Raw genomic sequence first — 14425 nt, 5'->3', positions numbered from 1 at the left:
TGCTTTTCTGTCAGACAGTACTAAATGAACACCACAGTAATCTTCACAATGGCTTTGAATATGTCATTAGAACTTCAAGTTCATTCTTATTACTATTATTATTTATTTATTTTTGATACAGGGTCTTGCTGTCACCCAGGCTGGGGTGGAGTGGATCACTGTAACCTCAAACTCCTGGGCTTAAGGGATTCTCACACCTCAGCCTCCTGAGTAGCTAGGACTAGAGGCATGCACCACCATATTTGGCTATATTATTATTATTACTATTATTATTATTATTATTATTATTATAGATGCAGGGTCTTGCTATATTCCTCATGCTGGTCTTGAATTCCTGGGCTCAAGTGACCGTTCCATCTCAGACTCCTAATATGCTGGGATTATAGGCGTGAGCCACCATCACTGGCTAAATTCATTATTATTATTATGACTCCTGTAAACCATTTACAATATATTTGGTAACCCTGGTCACGATTATGGACCCTTCTAAAATGAAACATGTAAACATCTTGCCCATTTGCATATACTTAGTAACATCTTTTGTTCTGACAGCACCAACCTGTTATTAACCCTCTTTCTTTTTTTTTTTAAATCTTAATCAGTGGTCTTGACCAGGATTCTAAAGACATGTTTCAAAGTGGAACCCCTGAGATTGCATGGCTATTTTTGCATGTAAAAGGCTTTTCTTGAAATATCTGTAATCCAAACATTTTTTCAGCAGTGAAAAATTACTGCTCCACTTGTATTTTTAGTCCATGCTATTATTTGTTTTATACACAAAATTTACCCTCCCCTCATGATGATAACCTTCAGGTTCTCCTCGCAGTCTTTCTGGTTGGGTGAGATGGCTCTCATTTAAAAACAAACAATTAAAGGAACAAATGAACGAAAGAACAAACAGGAAAAAAACACACACCCACTTTAGGCATGATGATTAGCAACTGCTTCAGCTACCCTCATGACCCATTAAACATAAAGGCCTTTCATGTTCTTCATCTTCTTGATTTGCTCCTTTACTCCAGGCATCATGTATTCTTATGAATATACCCTTGACTTGTCAGCTCTAATACATGCATTACTGTGGGAAACTCTACTTCAAGCATGTTACTCTCTATCCACCACCTCCCACTCCAGCAATTCTTCATCCTAATAGGGACCTACAGTTTATTGATGCTAGCAACATTTTCTTAAAATCAATTTGCCTTTATTTCCTCACATCTCTTACCAATTTATGTACTATGAGCCCTCATTATTATTACTCCTGTGTATATGGATATTACACTGTAATACATCAAATTTAGTGACATCAAACCATAATAATAATATATCTTATTTTGTTTGTGTCAGGAATTTGAAAGTGTGTTTGTAGGGCAGTTTTAGCTCTTAATCTCACAGGAGGTTGTAGTCAAACGTTGGCTGGGTCTACAGTCATTTGATGATTTGACTGGGATTGGAAGATCCAGTTTCGAAGTGTCTTATTCACACTGATGGCATGTGCATGGCATGGATGGTGAGTTGGTGCTGCCAAATGGACTCCTCTCCACAACACTGCCTGAGTGTCCTTACGGCAGGAGAGCCAGCTTCCCCCATTTTTTTTTTCAATTGATCTGACAGTGTGTTTTTTCTTCTTTAATTTCTTAATATGATGAATTATATTGATGAACTTTTGAATATTAAACCAATCTTATGCTTCTGGGATAAACCCTACTTTATCATGGTGAATTATTCTTTTATATATTGCTTGATTGAGTTATCTAAATGTTCTGTGGAAAATATTTGCATGAAAGTCTTGATCAAAGTTTTCTTTACTTGCTATGTCTACCTGGTTTTGGTAGTAAGAATAAGGCTGTACTTGTAAAAAAGTTGGGATGCATTCCCTCTTCTCATATTTCCTGAACAATACTGTGTACACTTGGTAATTCTTCTTTAAGCGTTTGGTAAAAATTTGTCAGTGAAACTATCTGGGCTTGGATATTTCCATTTTCAGAAAGTTTTTAACTAAAATTATAATTTAATAGTTATGGGATTATTTAGGTTATCTATTTCATATTGAGTGAGTTTTGAGAGTTTATACTTTTTGAAAAATTGATCCGTTTATTCTAAATTGCCAAATTTCATTGAAATTATAAAACTTATGTCAGTAGATTTGTTTATAGTGTTTTCTTATTCTGATTTTTATGTTTGCGGGGTGTGTAACATCTCCTCTTTTGTTCTTAATATTTATCATTTTTTCTGCTTTTTTTTTTTCCTTTGTCAGTGTTGGTAGACGTTTATCAATATTTAGGTCTGTTCAAAAAAACAAGCTTTTAATTCTATTGATTTCTGTATAATTTGTTTTGAAATGCATTGATTTATGTTCTTATCTTTATTGTTTTATTTCTTCACCTTGCTTTGGATTTATTCTACTTATGTTTTTCTAATTATTACTCCAGGACAGGGGACAGTAGAGAGAAAATAATGGTAAACTCATCACAGGTTTGGAGATACTCTGTATACTCATCTTCACTAAACTACCTGCTAATATTTACTTTTCAGAGGCCTGATGGCTCCACTCTATCCAGGTTTCATAGCTGCATTTACTGTGAGATACAGGGTGGAATATGCTTACTTAGAACAGGGTTATGTGTGTATCTATGTGTGTGTGTGTATATATGTGTGTATATATATATACGTGTACACATATACTACATACATATGTATATGTATGAACCAATATACATATATAAAATACACTTCTATGTAAGTCATATCTAATGGCAATAGGAAAACTGATATTAATGTTTGATGAGAGGATTATAACTTAATGAGATTATAACCCATACATTCATGCATCAATTAAGCCAATATTAAAACCTGAATTGCTCTCTTTGTCAAATCTCTAAGTTAATAACTGAGATAATGTTTGAATATTCATGAATAGACAAATGTCTAGATTCTTAAAAGCAAAAAGGCCTTGAACTTGACAGACATCGGTCTAAATGAATTCATGTAATTCCCCACAGGGCTAAAGTCAATGAGTAAAACACTTGCTTCTATTATCAATAGTCTCAAAGATCCTAGCGTTAGAATAAAAAAAATTAAAGTTGAGAATTTATTTAATATGCTAAATGTCTCCAACCAGTATTTCCCTCATAGAAAACTACAAATAATTTAGGGATCTAGTTATAACCTAGGACTCTATCTGTTTTGAAAAAACATGGGCAACAAAAGTTTCTATCATTCAAATATTTACCATTTCTAAATTATACACTCTGCAGCTTCCCCTTGTAGATATATTTATTTATTTATTTAAACAAAGTCTACTCTGTAGCCCAGGCTGGAGCACAGTGGTGCAACCATGGCTCACTACAGCCTCGACCTCTCAGGCTCAAGTGATCCTCCCATCTCAGCCTCCCAAGGAGCAAGGTCTACACACATGGGCCACTGTGCCAAGCTAATTTTTGTATTTTTTGTAGAGACACGGTCTCGCTATTGCTGCCAGGGCTGGTCCCAAACTCCTGGGCTCAAGCAATTCTCCTGCCTCAGCCTCTCAAAGTGTTAGGATTACAGGCTTGAACCACACACCACGCCTGGACCCCTTCTAAATTGTGTGTATTTGTTAATAACTATAATCCCCACTTAGATCTCACTAAAGAGCATATATATATATATATGGTAATTTATGATGTTATCATTTCCTTATGTCTTCCATTTATTCATTTATGCATTTGGCAATTACTCTTGAGCATCTGCAAGTGACATACTATTTCAGGAAATACATTACATAAACTTTTTTTATTGCAACGAAAATAATAAATATTGAGGAAGAAACTAAGAAGTTGTTATGAAGGAGGTCAGGGCATGTTTGCAGAAAGGTATTGACTTGAGATGAGATGGGACGCTTTGTCAAAGACAAGGATTAGACTGAACATCCAGAACAGTCCTGGTGGTTTTTACATTTCTTAATGGCAAGGACTTGGGGTCACCTAGAATTAAAGGGGTTTCCTATTTTCTACCAGCCCCTCTGGACATGCAAAAAAACTTCAGTTGTTGTATAAAGCATTAGCTAATGTATAAAGTCACTTGAGAAAAAAAATCCTTAGGTGAGAAAAATAAAGAAAATACAGATACTTTTTAGAATGAGAAGTGTAATGTATCTCTGCCTTAGTAATGTAGGATGGCTGATTGAGCCAAGAGAAGAAAGGCCCTAAAAGAAGTCTGAAAGGAAACACAATTTGATGTTGTGGATTGACTGGCCTAGGGACTGAGAAATGCAGTTGCCTGAGTTAATTGGAGGCTGAACTAGAAGTGTGAGGATGGGTGATTTCCTAGTCATGAACCACCACTAACTACAGTGCAACTTCTGATGCCATTAGCGGTGTGTGGACTTACAACAATCTCTCTAGCTTCTGCAAATTACAGCCTAAAATACTTGGCTTCCTTTAGTGTATGTTGGAGCGGACAATTAGAGAGATCACTTCCATATTTTTGCAGCAACAGCAGTTAAGCTTCTGCCCCATCCACTTATTATGCTGACAGCTCTGTATCTCAATATCCAGCCTAAAACTAGTTCCTGAAATTTTTGAACACTGCTTTATAGATGGCTTTACCATCATTAATTCAATCTCAATATATCTATGAGCAAATTCATCAATCTTTTCCCCAAATTACCCTACCTTCTGAACTTTTCTCTTTGCAGGATATAATATTTAAAATATAGTTTACCTTTTTTCCTTAATTCTCAAACAAATATGTAAGATCATATGTGGCAGAAACTTCCATTTGCATGCCTAATAATTATATTTCTCTTACTTCTTGTTAAGAGAACCATGCTTTTATTAGACGCAGCCATATGTCCCTCTGAAAAACTATATTTGCTAGCCTCCCTTGCAGATGTGATGTCTTTATATCTAAGTTTTGAAAAATGAGGTACAAAATACATTTTTAGCCTATAGCCTAATTGAAAAACTCCTTAAAGCATGAGTGATAGCTGTTAATTTACCTGGTATTTGATTTCTGCCCTCCCCCTTTCTCTCACCTGGGGCACAAACACAATGGAAGAGATCCAGAAGCCACATTGTAAATAAGCGGTGACAAGTGCTTAAAAAATGAAGTGAAGGCTCTTGATGGCATTATACTGCCAAGGTGTCAGTCCTTGAAAGCATAGCTCCAGACTTCTCATTAGTATGTCATTAGTGTTAAGCTTTGCTGCTACTAGCCAAGCACAATTTCTAACTAACGCAAGCATATATTATTATTGAGGTTATTTCGATACTGGACTTAAAATTTCACAGTTGGGGGTTGGATCCAAGATTTAGAATCATGACTATTTGAGCCAGTTTTCCAGCATACTATGTTGCATATAAATTAATTGTAGTTTCAGCCACCTACATCTCTATAATTCAGCTTCTATTTGGTTTTTTTCACCCCTCTGCTTTCCTATCTAAACTCATAACCAGTCAAACTGATGTATTAAGTGGTGAACAAATATACCACACACATCTCCAATTCTGTGCCTTTTCTCATGTTGGTCATTCTGTATTCCTGTTTTTCCTCCTTTCCAATTATTTCAGTCCTGCTATTCCTTGAAGACAAACTAGCAGCATTAAAGCAGCATGCCTTTCCAATTACATCAGAAGTCATGCTTTTTTAAGAAAACCTGCATGGTGTGTGATCCGTGGATCTTACCAAATGCTCCTTGTGCTACACCACCAGGGACCATAGACTGAGGATTAAAGGACAGTATTTCTGGCCATTACCCTGTCACTAACCTACTGTTCTAATTGGGGCTTTTCATCTGTGCTTTTCTGTTTCTTCATTTGTTCAATGAGAAAGTTTTACAAGATGAATTCTCATTTTCAGATCTAACACTGAATTTTTTAAAATGAGTTTTCATGTAAGATCTCTTCTACAGCTACATAACAAGAGGGTTTCTGCAAAAGACCATATCTCATACATCTGTGTGTCTTCAGTGTTCTGAACATCTGTTACAAAATGAATTCCTTAATGAATACCGGTGATTATCACTGCAGCTATTTGATGAGCTAAAGAGATCAATTAAAATGTTCTTCTTTATATTCACAGGTAGCATTCTTATCACCAGCTATTAATTTACATATCAGTGTTCACAAACAGAAAGTGCAGGTGAGTGAGCTAGATTAACACAAATATATCATCAGTACTCCCAAAGTGGCAAAAGATAATGTAATACAAAAACATGGGAAAATTTCATCAATTGAAATAGATGAATAATTTGAATAGAAATTTTAATCTACTCTAAAGTTTGTCGATACGTGTGTGTACATTTGTGTGTGTGTGTGTATTGCTGTAAGGATTGTACAGGTTTGATATAGACCTCACTAAATTCCTGGAACCATATTTGCTAACTGTGTGGCCGGGGACATATTTACTTCTAATATAGGAATAATAGTGCTTGCCTCTTAGGAATTTAATGATAAGTAAACTTCAAAATAAATTATTGAGGCCGGGCACTGTGGCTCATGCCTGTAATCCCAGCATTTTGGGAGGCCAAGGTGGGTGGATTGCTTGAGTTCAGGAGTTAGAGACCAGCCTAGGCAACATGGCAAAGCCCCATCTCTACAAACAATTAGCTGGGCGTGGTGGTATCTGCCTGTAGTCCTAGTTGCTGGGGAGGCTGAAATGGGAGGATCACCTGAGCCCAGAAGGCGGAAGTTGCAGTGAACCATGATTGTGCCATTGCACTCCAGCCTGGGCGATAGACTGAGGACCTGTCTCAAAAAAAAAAAAAAAAAAGAATAAAAATGAACTATTGATTTCTGAGCTTAATGATAGCAGACACCTTGCTTGTATCCTCACCCCTCTTCTGATTATGTCAACACAACTTTCCTTTAGGGTTTTATACTTTTTCAAATCTCATATGCAATCTTGATGGCACTCAAGATGTCCAGAATGTTTTGGAGAAGACGGCCACATATATCAAGATATGAAAATAATAATAATAATAATAAAACCTCTGCAGGGAATGTGAATCTTAAACAGACAGCTGCAAGAAAAGAGTTGCAGCTGATTCATCACAGTTGCCACGTTCTGAAGAGCCTGCTACCCTCGCTACGTGTATTTACAGAGGAACCCTACTCCTCTCTTTTCTGAATATTGGCCATTCAGTTTTTTCCTTTCTTTCTTTGAGCTATACCCAATTATTTCAATAAACTTCTTTTTTAAAAAATGAACTGTGGCCAATTACTGTTGATTATAATTAAAGAATGTTAAGAGGATAGTACATGATAAAAAGTAATACTCCCTAACTTTTTAACCCCATGAATAATTCTCTATGATTTACACCAAGAACATTGAATTTTTGTATTCCTTTATTAATGTGACTTTTCAATAAGTATTTAATTATATATATATATTATATATAGTGTGGCAGGGTCTCACTCTGTCACTGAGGCTGGAGTGCAGTGGCGTGATCTCAGCTCACTGCACCCTCCACCTCCTGGGTTCAAGAGATTCTTCAGCCTCAGCCTCCCGAGTAGCTGGGATTACAGGCATGCACCACCACACCTGGCTAATTTTTGTATTTTTGGTAAAGACAGGGCTTCACCACATGGGCCAGGCTGGTCTCGAATTCCTGGCCTAAAATGATCCACCCATCTCGGCCTCCCAAAATGCTGGGATTACCGACGTGAGCCACCGTGCTGGGCCCTCAATAAGTATTTTAGATATGAAAAATACTGTAAGAAACAAATCAGAACAAATGTAATTTTCAGTGAATTTATTTTACCTGGAGTCTTCCAAAAAGGTAACTAAGAAAGTCTTTGCTGACAGCAGAGCTTTGTAATTCTAGAGCAATAGAATAAAACATGAAAAAATGGGCCGGGGGTGGTGGCTCATACCTGTAATCCCAGCACTTTGGGAGGCTGAGGCAGATGGATCACCTGAGGTCAGGAGTTCGAGGCAAGCCTGGCCAACATGGTGAGACCCTGTCTCTACTAACAATACAAAAATTAGCCAGGTGTGGTGGCGGATGCCTGTAATGCCAGCTACTTGGGAGGCAGGGGCAGAAGAATTGCTTGAACTTGGGAGGCAGAAATCGCAGTGAACCGAGATCACACCACTGCACTCCAGCCGGGCAAAAGAAAAGAAAAGAAAAGACAAGAAAAAAGAAAAGAAAAGAAAAGACAAGACAAGACAAGAAAATAAAAGACAAGAAAAGAAAAGAAAAACAAAAGGAAAGGCTAAAATAAATTAGGCATTTCCTGCAAAATTTAACCTACAAAAATTATCTCTGGATAGTAAGTACACTACTCTAACGAAAACACGCTATGTTTTCACCATACATGAACATATACTTTCTTTTTTTCATTTTTAGTGGTAGTTATGCTAAAATGAGCAGCATTTTGAAATAGAGTACAGCTTATAGTCTTCTCAGAGATTTAATATCTGCTACTTTTTAAGTTAATCAGTTTTACTGCTAGTATTATTTTTCTGTATGTTACATTACTGGTTGGTTTGCTAATTTTCTTACAATAAAATAGATATTCACAAATAATTTAGATTTCATATGTGCACATATATGAGTGAATACAAGCTACTTAAAAAATACACACTGAATTATTCAAACACCCCAAATATGTTCACACTAATCCATCACATAAGGTAATTTCCAACATAATATTATCACTTTTTATGTGAGGATATACAATACTAGGAATGCTGAAAAAGCCCATGGGTAAATATTATCCAAGTATCCTTTAACATAAATATAAACATATTTCTATATTTAGATTATTAGAAATGCTTAAAATGATGCCTATTACTTTTTGTTTTCCTGTCTTCATATCTGATCTTATTTGTAATAATATCATGTTCTATTTCATTGGCCATTTTTAGTATAGGAACTTTGGGCTTGCTGTGATGCCTACAGAAATGAACTTGCTGATTTCATAATTTAGTACTAGGCTTTTAGGATATAACCAAATAAAACATAAATGTACTTTGCATGATGTTTTCTTGGCTTGCCCAAATCTTGCCATCCCTTGAAGCCCTACTTACACTACCACTCCTTCAAATGAAATCTCACAGCCAGTGAACTTGGAGTGCTGATTATTTATCTTACAATTTGCCATATTACAGTGCTGGCATATTTTTCCCCATATTGTTTAACTTTTATGAGCTCTTATTACTTCATCCAGATTGTAAGTTCCTTGAGGTCAGAGGAAATGTTTTATTTATCTTTGTTTTCTCATTAGCATTTTCCCCAGTGCTTGCATAACACAGATTTTTAATGAATGCCTGTTCAGTCATTGATCAGTCTGCCAATGCTGACATGAGAAATGAGTCAAATCCTCTAGACTCTAGGCTGTTCTTACAGCTTTTACCATCTTGGATGAGAAACACAGAAGTGAAGTTTCTATCACTCAGAAACGTGACCAGAATCAGCAGACCACAATCTGTCCTTCCAAGTTCAATAGATAAAGCCCGATATTGAGTACTTAGGGCCAAAATTTACATGATATGATAAACAGCTACTTATCAAATAACAAGCCAGAAACGTGCTTGCCCTCAATTACCCATTTTTCTTTAAAAAAAAATTTTGTTTTTTCCCTCTAAGTAATCTCAAGTGTCAACTAACTTCTACCCTTGGCTTTGACTGCAATTTTAGTTTACGTATGGTTTTATTTCCACATACCACTCCCTGCCACAAAAGGACAGTACAGTGTATATGAAATGGTGGTCTAGATAAGCTATCTGGATGTTGGGTAAAGTATAAAAAAGACCTAACATTCACAATCGTGTTATGTTCTGGCCAGTTACTGGGGTTTGGGTTTTTTTAATCTTTCCATCTATGATGACTACACTTGTAAACGTCAAGAATGACCAGGTTCCAATAGTCATATAGGTGCCCCAGTCTTTCTCTAAGGAAAAAGCAGATTCATAGAGAAGAGTTATGCATAGCCTTTGGGTGGTACTTTAGTAAAGCAGGTAGAAACTTTAAAATGCTGTGCAAGGCAGGGATCCATAGGAAGACAATATCAACTTCACCTTGCTGGGGGCAACTAAATGTATATTTTTCTAGAATTCTAATTTATTGCCTCATATATCAGAAAATACTACAAACATAAATGACATATGCTAGATTTCAGTATTATACAACACAGAATGTCAACAAATTCAAAACTAATCATCCCATTGGCCACACTGTTTTACAAGTCAAACCCTACTGGTCTAATTTTAAACAATTACAACAAAACAAATAATGCTTTTCCATTCCTCAAAGAACTACAATATTGCTAAAGGTGTAAAGCACAAAGATCACAATTGTTAAGACTCCTCATGTCCCATCTCAATGTGGAGATTCACTTTTCCTAGTACCTCAGAAGACTGCTATTTATTCATCCATTAACATATGTTTTATTATGTTAAACATATGAGACAGGATTTACATTTTGATAGTTACTGGAGTGCCTAATGCAAATACATGCTTATATTCATCAAAAAGCCATACAATATGTTATATCTATTGGAATACGCGTGAGTACAAGACAACTTGCAATATAGATTGTCAATATGGTTGCATATAAAATGCTATGTCTCTTTTACTGACTTCATTAATCTCAGAATTAAAATGGCATGGAAACACAATAACCTATAATAATAGCAATATATAATGATAATACATGGTAATATTCAAGTCATGATTCACAGTTTAAAAGCTTTATTTACTTTCTCGCTCTTATTCAATCATCAGAAAAGCTTGGGATAAAGCATCAGCTACTTTTCCTTTTTGCTGGCTAATACAAAAACACAGAAGACAAGGTGACATCTCCGAGGCCATTCCACAAACAGCAGTGCTGGGAAGGGAACCAGTCTTCCAGAGAATGTGTGCGAGTAATGCATATGCAACAAGTTATAAAATAAGGAGACTGGCCTCTTAAGGGATATTATATAAATGGATAGAGGAAGAGAAGTATGTGAGAGACAAATGCAGAATAAAAAGGTATAAATAATTGTGCTGACCTTATGAAAATCGTGTAAAAACTTTCAAGTATGTAAGTATTAAACATGACTCAAGAAATTAATTCTACAAATGCAAAAGAAACACTCATATATACAAAATAAAATTTTAATTCACTGGGGACAAAGTCTATCTATTTCTCTATTTGTGAGATAACGATGTAAGCTAATAGTAACCTGAACTTTCAGGTCACCGTCATTACTTTTAAGGAAATGAAAGTGGGGTAAAAAATATGGTGCTGGGTAGGTACTCTTTCACTGATAAAGACCACAGAGATTTTTACTTCCAAAATCAGAAGTTCAGCCTTTGACCTCTGTGCTTCAGAGAACAGAAGTGTAGCTCACTTCATCTCTCTCTAGTCACTACTTGCTCTTTCTCAAGTCACCTCCCATTTGGGCCAACTATTCCTTCTTCTTCCTAAAATTATTATATAATAATATTGACTTTTTTCCAATGAAAATATTATAAAAAGTGAAATATTTTCTATGAAAGGCTTCAACAGAATGACAACAAGGGAGTGAGTAATAGAATAATTTAAACAGGATAAAAGTATCAATGCAATCAATGAAAATATTCTTAAATCCTTTCATTTTACTTATTCACTTATTTATTTTAGAGACAGGGGTCTCACTATGTTGTCCAGGCTGGAGTGCAGTGGTTATTTACAAGTGCAATTGTAGCTCACTGCAGTCTAGAACTCCTGGTCTCAAGTGATCCTCCTGTTTCAGCCTCCCAAGTTGCTAGAACTACAGGCATTTGTCACCCCACCTGGCTCCATCATTCGTTTTAGTAGTAAATTATGATATATAGTAATGTCTTTCAGTCATTCTCCATATCTCCAACTTTATGAAAGCATGTCTCTCTTTCTTTCCATTAAATTAAATGATTCAAGCAGAAACCAAATTGTCCTAAGTAGCTAATCTATGCCAGTAATTGTACTGTGGTTGATTGTTCATGAGGGCAAGAGATTTAAGGTTTCACTAAGAGATGGAATGCTATAACAAAACTCAAACTCATGTTTGCCCCAATTAATGTAACTTGGTATGTGGGGCTGAACTGCAGTCAGAAAGTTTTCTTGACCATGAAGGCAGGGCAATTACAGAGAAGAGGGGAAGGCTTATTCTATCTGCTATATTTGTGATTCATAAATATTCTTGTGCACAGATTATACTCTCGGAAATGGTCTATTATCACCACATTAAAAACAGTATAATCATCAATACATTCTGAATTTGCTGCCTAGATAAGCACATAATACATATGATATCACTTTTTAAATAACTATTTTTCTATACCAATCCTTTACTAGGTTCTATATATATGTGTGTATGTATTTATATACATATATATACACATATACATATATGTATGTATATATACTACTTTAAAATATGTGTGTATGTGTATAAATGTACATAATCACTTTATCACTTTAGAAAGAAACAACATTATCGGCTTTTTAAAATCAATAAATATTAAGTAATTTTCATGACAATTTAGAGCCAACGTCCAGACTTATCTCAAAAGTTAGTTCAAAAGCACTTACCATTGTTAAATATTATTTAAATCTAAAAGTCTGTGGATAGTTTCTAATTGAACATATATGAACATAAAACAATCATTGTTGTTTTATTTTTTATGTTATACTCTTTGTAATCAAAATCAAACCTTTATGTTGAAAAGTGAAGTATTTTACTTACAAACCCAAATAAGACATATAATACAACAGACATTTTATTTCAAGTATATTCTATTTATAATGTTAACTCAAAAAAAAAGTCTCACACAAACACATAAACACACGCATACACACAAAAACATGTAGATCTCATACTATAAATTATAGCTAAAAAGTGCAAAATGTAATGTTGACATATTTTGAAATGCTTACATATCACCATTGTGTCAGTCTTAAAGATATTATTTGGCTATAACAATATCTAGCCTAGATACAAGACTACTGAAAAGATATTTTTAATAGTCTTTATATGTAGCTAGTTTTTTTTAAAAAATTAAGTGGAAATATTAAACTGAACAAATATATACTGTTCAAGTAGACCAATATCAATAAAGTGATTTGTTTAGAAATTAGTCCCTAATTTGAATTGTTGATACAATTATTTTTCTAACATATGCATGTATCCTACAACTTAAACATGCATTGCTTCATTTTTGAACATGTTTTGCTTTAAAAGAGATTCACGATAATCGGTTGAATAGAAACATCAGCTATGGCTTGTGGATAGTAATGGAGGCCTAAAAATATGGCTCAACGATAATGGCCTTGATAATCAGATGATATTTTTGAGTTAGTAAAATGTATGTTTCTAATACTGTTTTACCTCTGCTGTTATAACTCGATATATATATATATATATATATATGGTTTTTATTTGTTATGAACAAAGGAACATCAGAGCGTAAAATAAGAGTTGTGAACAAGAATGCATTGTTTGTAAAACCATAGAAAAGGAAAACAATGAGTTTTTACCTCACAGGGCTATTGGAAGAATCTGGGTCATGAGCTGCTACAGTGCCAATGATATTCCCAACCTGGGTAGCTTCCGACACCTCCATAGGGTACAAGGGTGAAGAGAACACAGGGGGCTCATCTACATCTTCCACAATTATCTTCACAGTTGTCGTGTCGCTGAACGGACCCAAGCTTAGAAAGCGAGGGTCGGCATCTTTATTTGCAGCTTCTATCCGTAGCGTGTAACTTGTTTTGGCTTCAAAATCCAGCTCCTGTAAAGAAAGTCGTTAGGAAAATTAAATTACCGGTTAAATAGTCAGCAAAGCAGAGCCTTTTCATTTATGAATGTCAATAAGCATAGGAAGGACTCTGTCATGTAAATGCACCATCGGCATCCAAAAATAATAAATAACAATGCCAATCAGATTTCTTGTTGCTTTCCTGGCTCACAAACAATGGTTAGTGCTTTTGAATCAACTTCATCCACTCTGCTGCTATACGCTGCACAAACAGACAGATGCCAGTCTTTGGAATACTATTTGAAAGAAAAACTGGTCAAATTTATTTTTTTTCCAACAGGGACTGTCAATGTAATATTCTTCAACCATGTAACTTAACTGTACTACCCAGGGTGCACTTTAAAAATTAAGAAAAGCATTACTTTCTATTGAAATTCTCATTTAAAAGGTCAGTGATTTGGGGGACTTCATTAGGATTCTGAGCTTTCAGGGCACTCAAAGTGTGGCTGCAGGGGCAAGTGTGCCATCCTGAGGTTGTTCAGTCTGCAAACATGGCCAGTTCTTCTCCATGAAGCACCCATCATGTCTGCCTTCATTACCCCTCCATCAAAATATACTAGATCTCTATTTTAGGAGGTTAACAGTTATATCTCAGAATCTTTACATTGTATCTAATTTTCCAAGAGGATTTACATGCTACAATTTTCCCAAAAATTAGTGACCAACTCAAACCGC

The 14425-nt window shown here is 35.3% G+C and overlaps 1 protein-coding gene across 3 annotated transcripts in view; it reads right to left on the bottom strand.

The window, feature by feature from the left end:
- The window catches only part of CDH7 (cadherin 7), a 142680-nt gene that overhangs the window by 36174 nt on the left and 92081 nt on the right, over positions 1-14425 (bottom strand). For all 3 annotated transcript variants that reach the window (XM_034943950.3, XM_008952661.5, XM_034943952.3), the window contains exon 7: positions 13470-13723. In XM_034943950.3, coding sequence (XP_034799841.2) covers positions 13470-13723 — 254 coding nt within the window. The remainder of the gene's footprint in view (positions 1-13469; positions 13724-14425) is intronic.

This window comes from Pan paniscus, chromosome 17, assembly GCF_029289425.2.
Source record: "Pan paniscus chromosome 17, NHGRI_mPanPan1-v2.0_pri, whole genome shotgun sequence".
NCBI classification, from domain to species: domain Eukaryota; kingdom Metazoa; phylum Chordata; class Mammalia; order Primates; family Hominidae; genus Pan; species Pan paniscus.
This window is presented reverse-complemented; position numbering and strand designations above follow the sequence as displayed.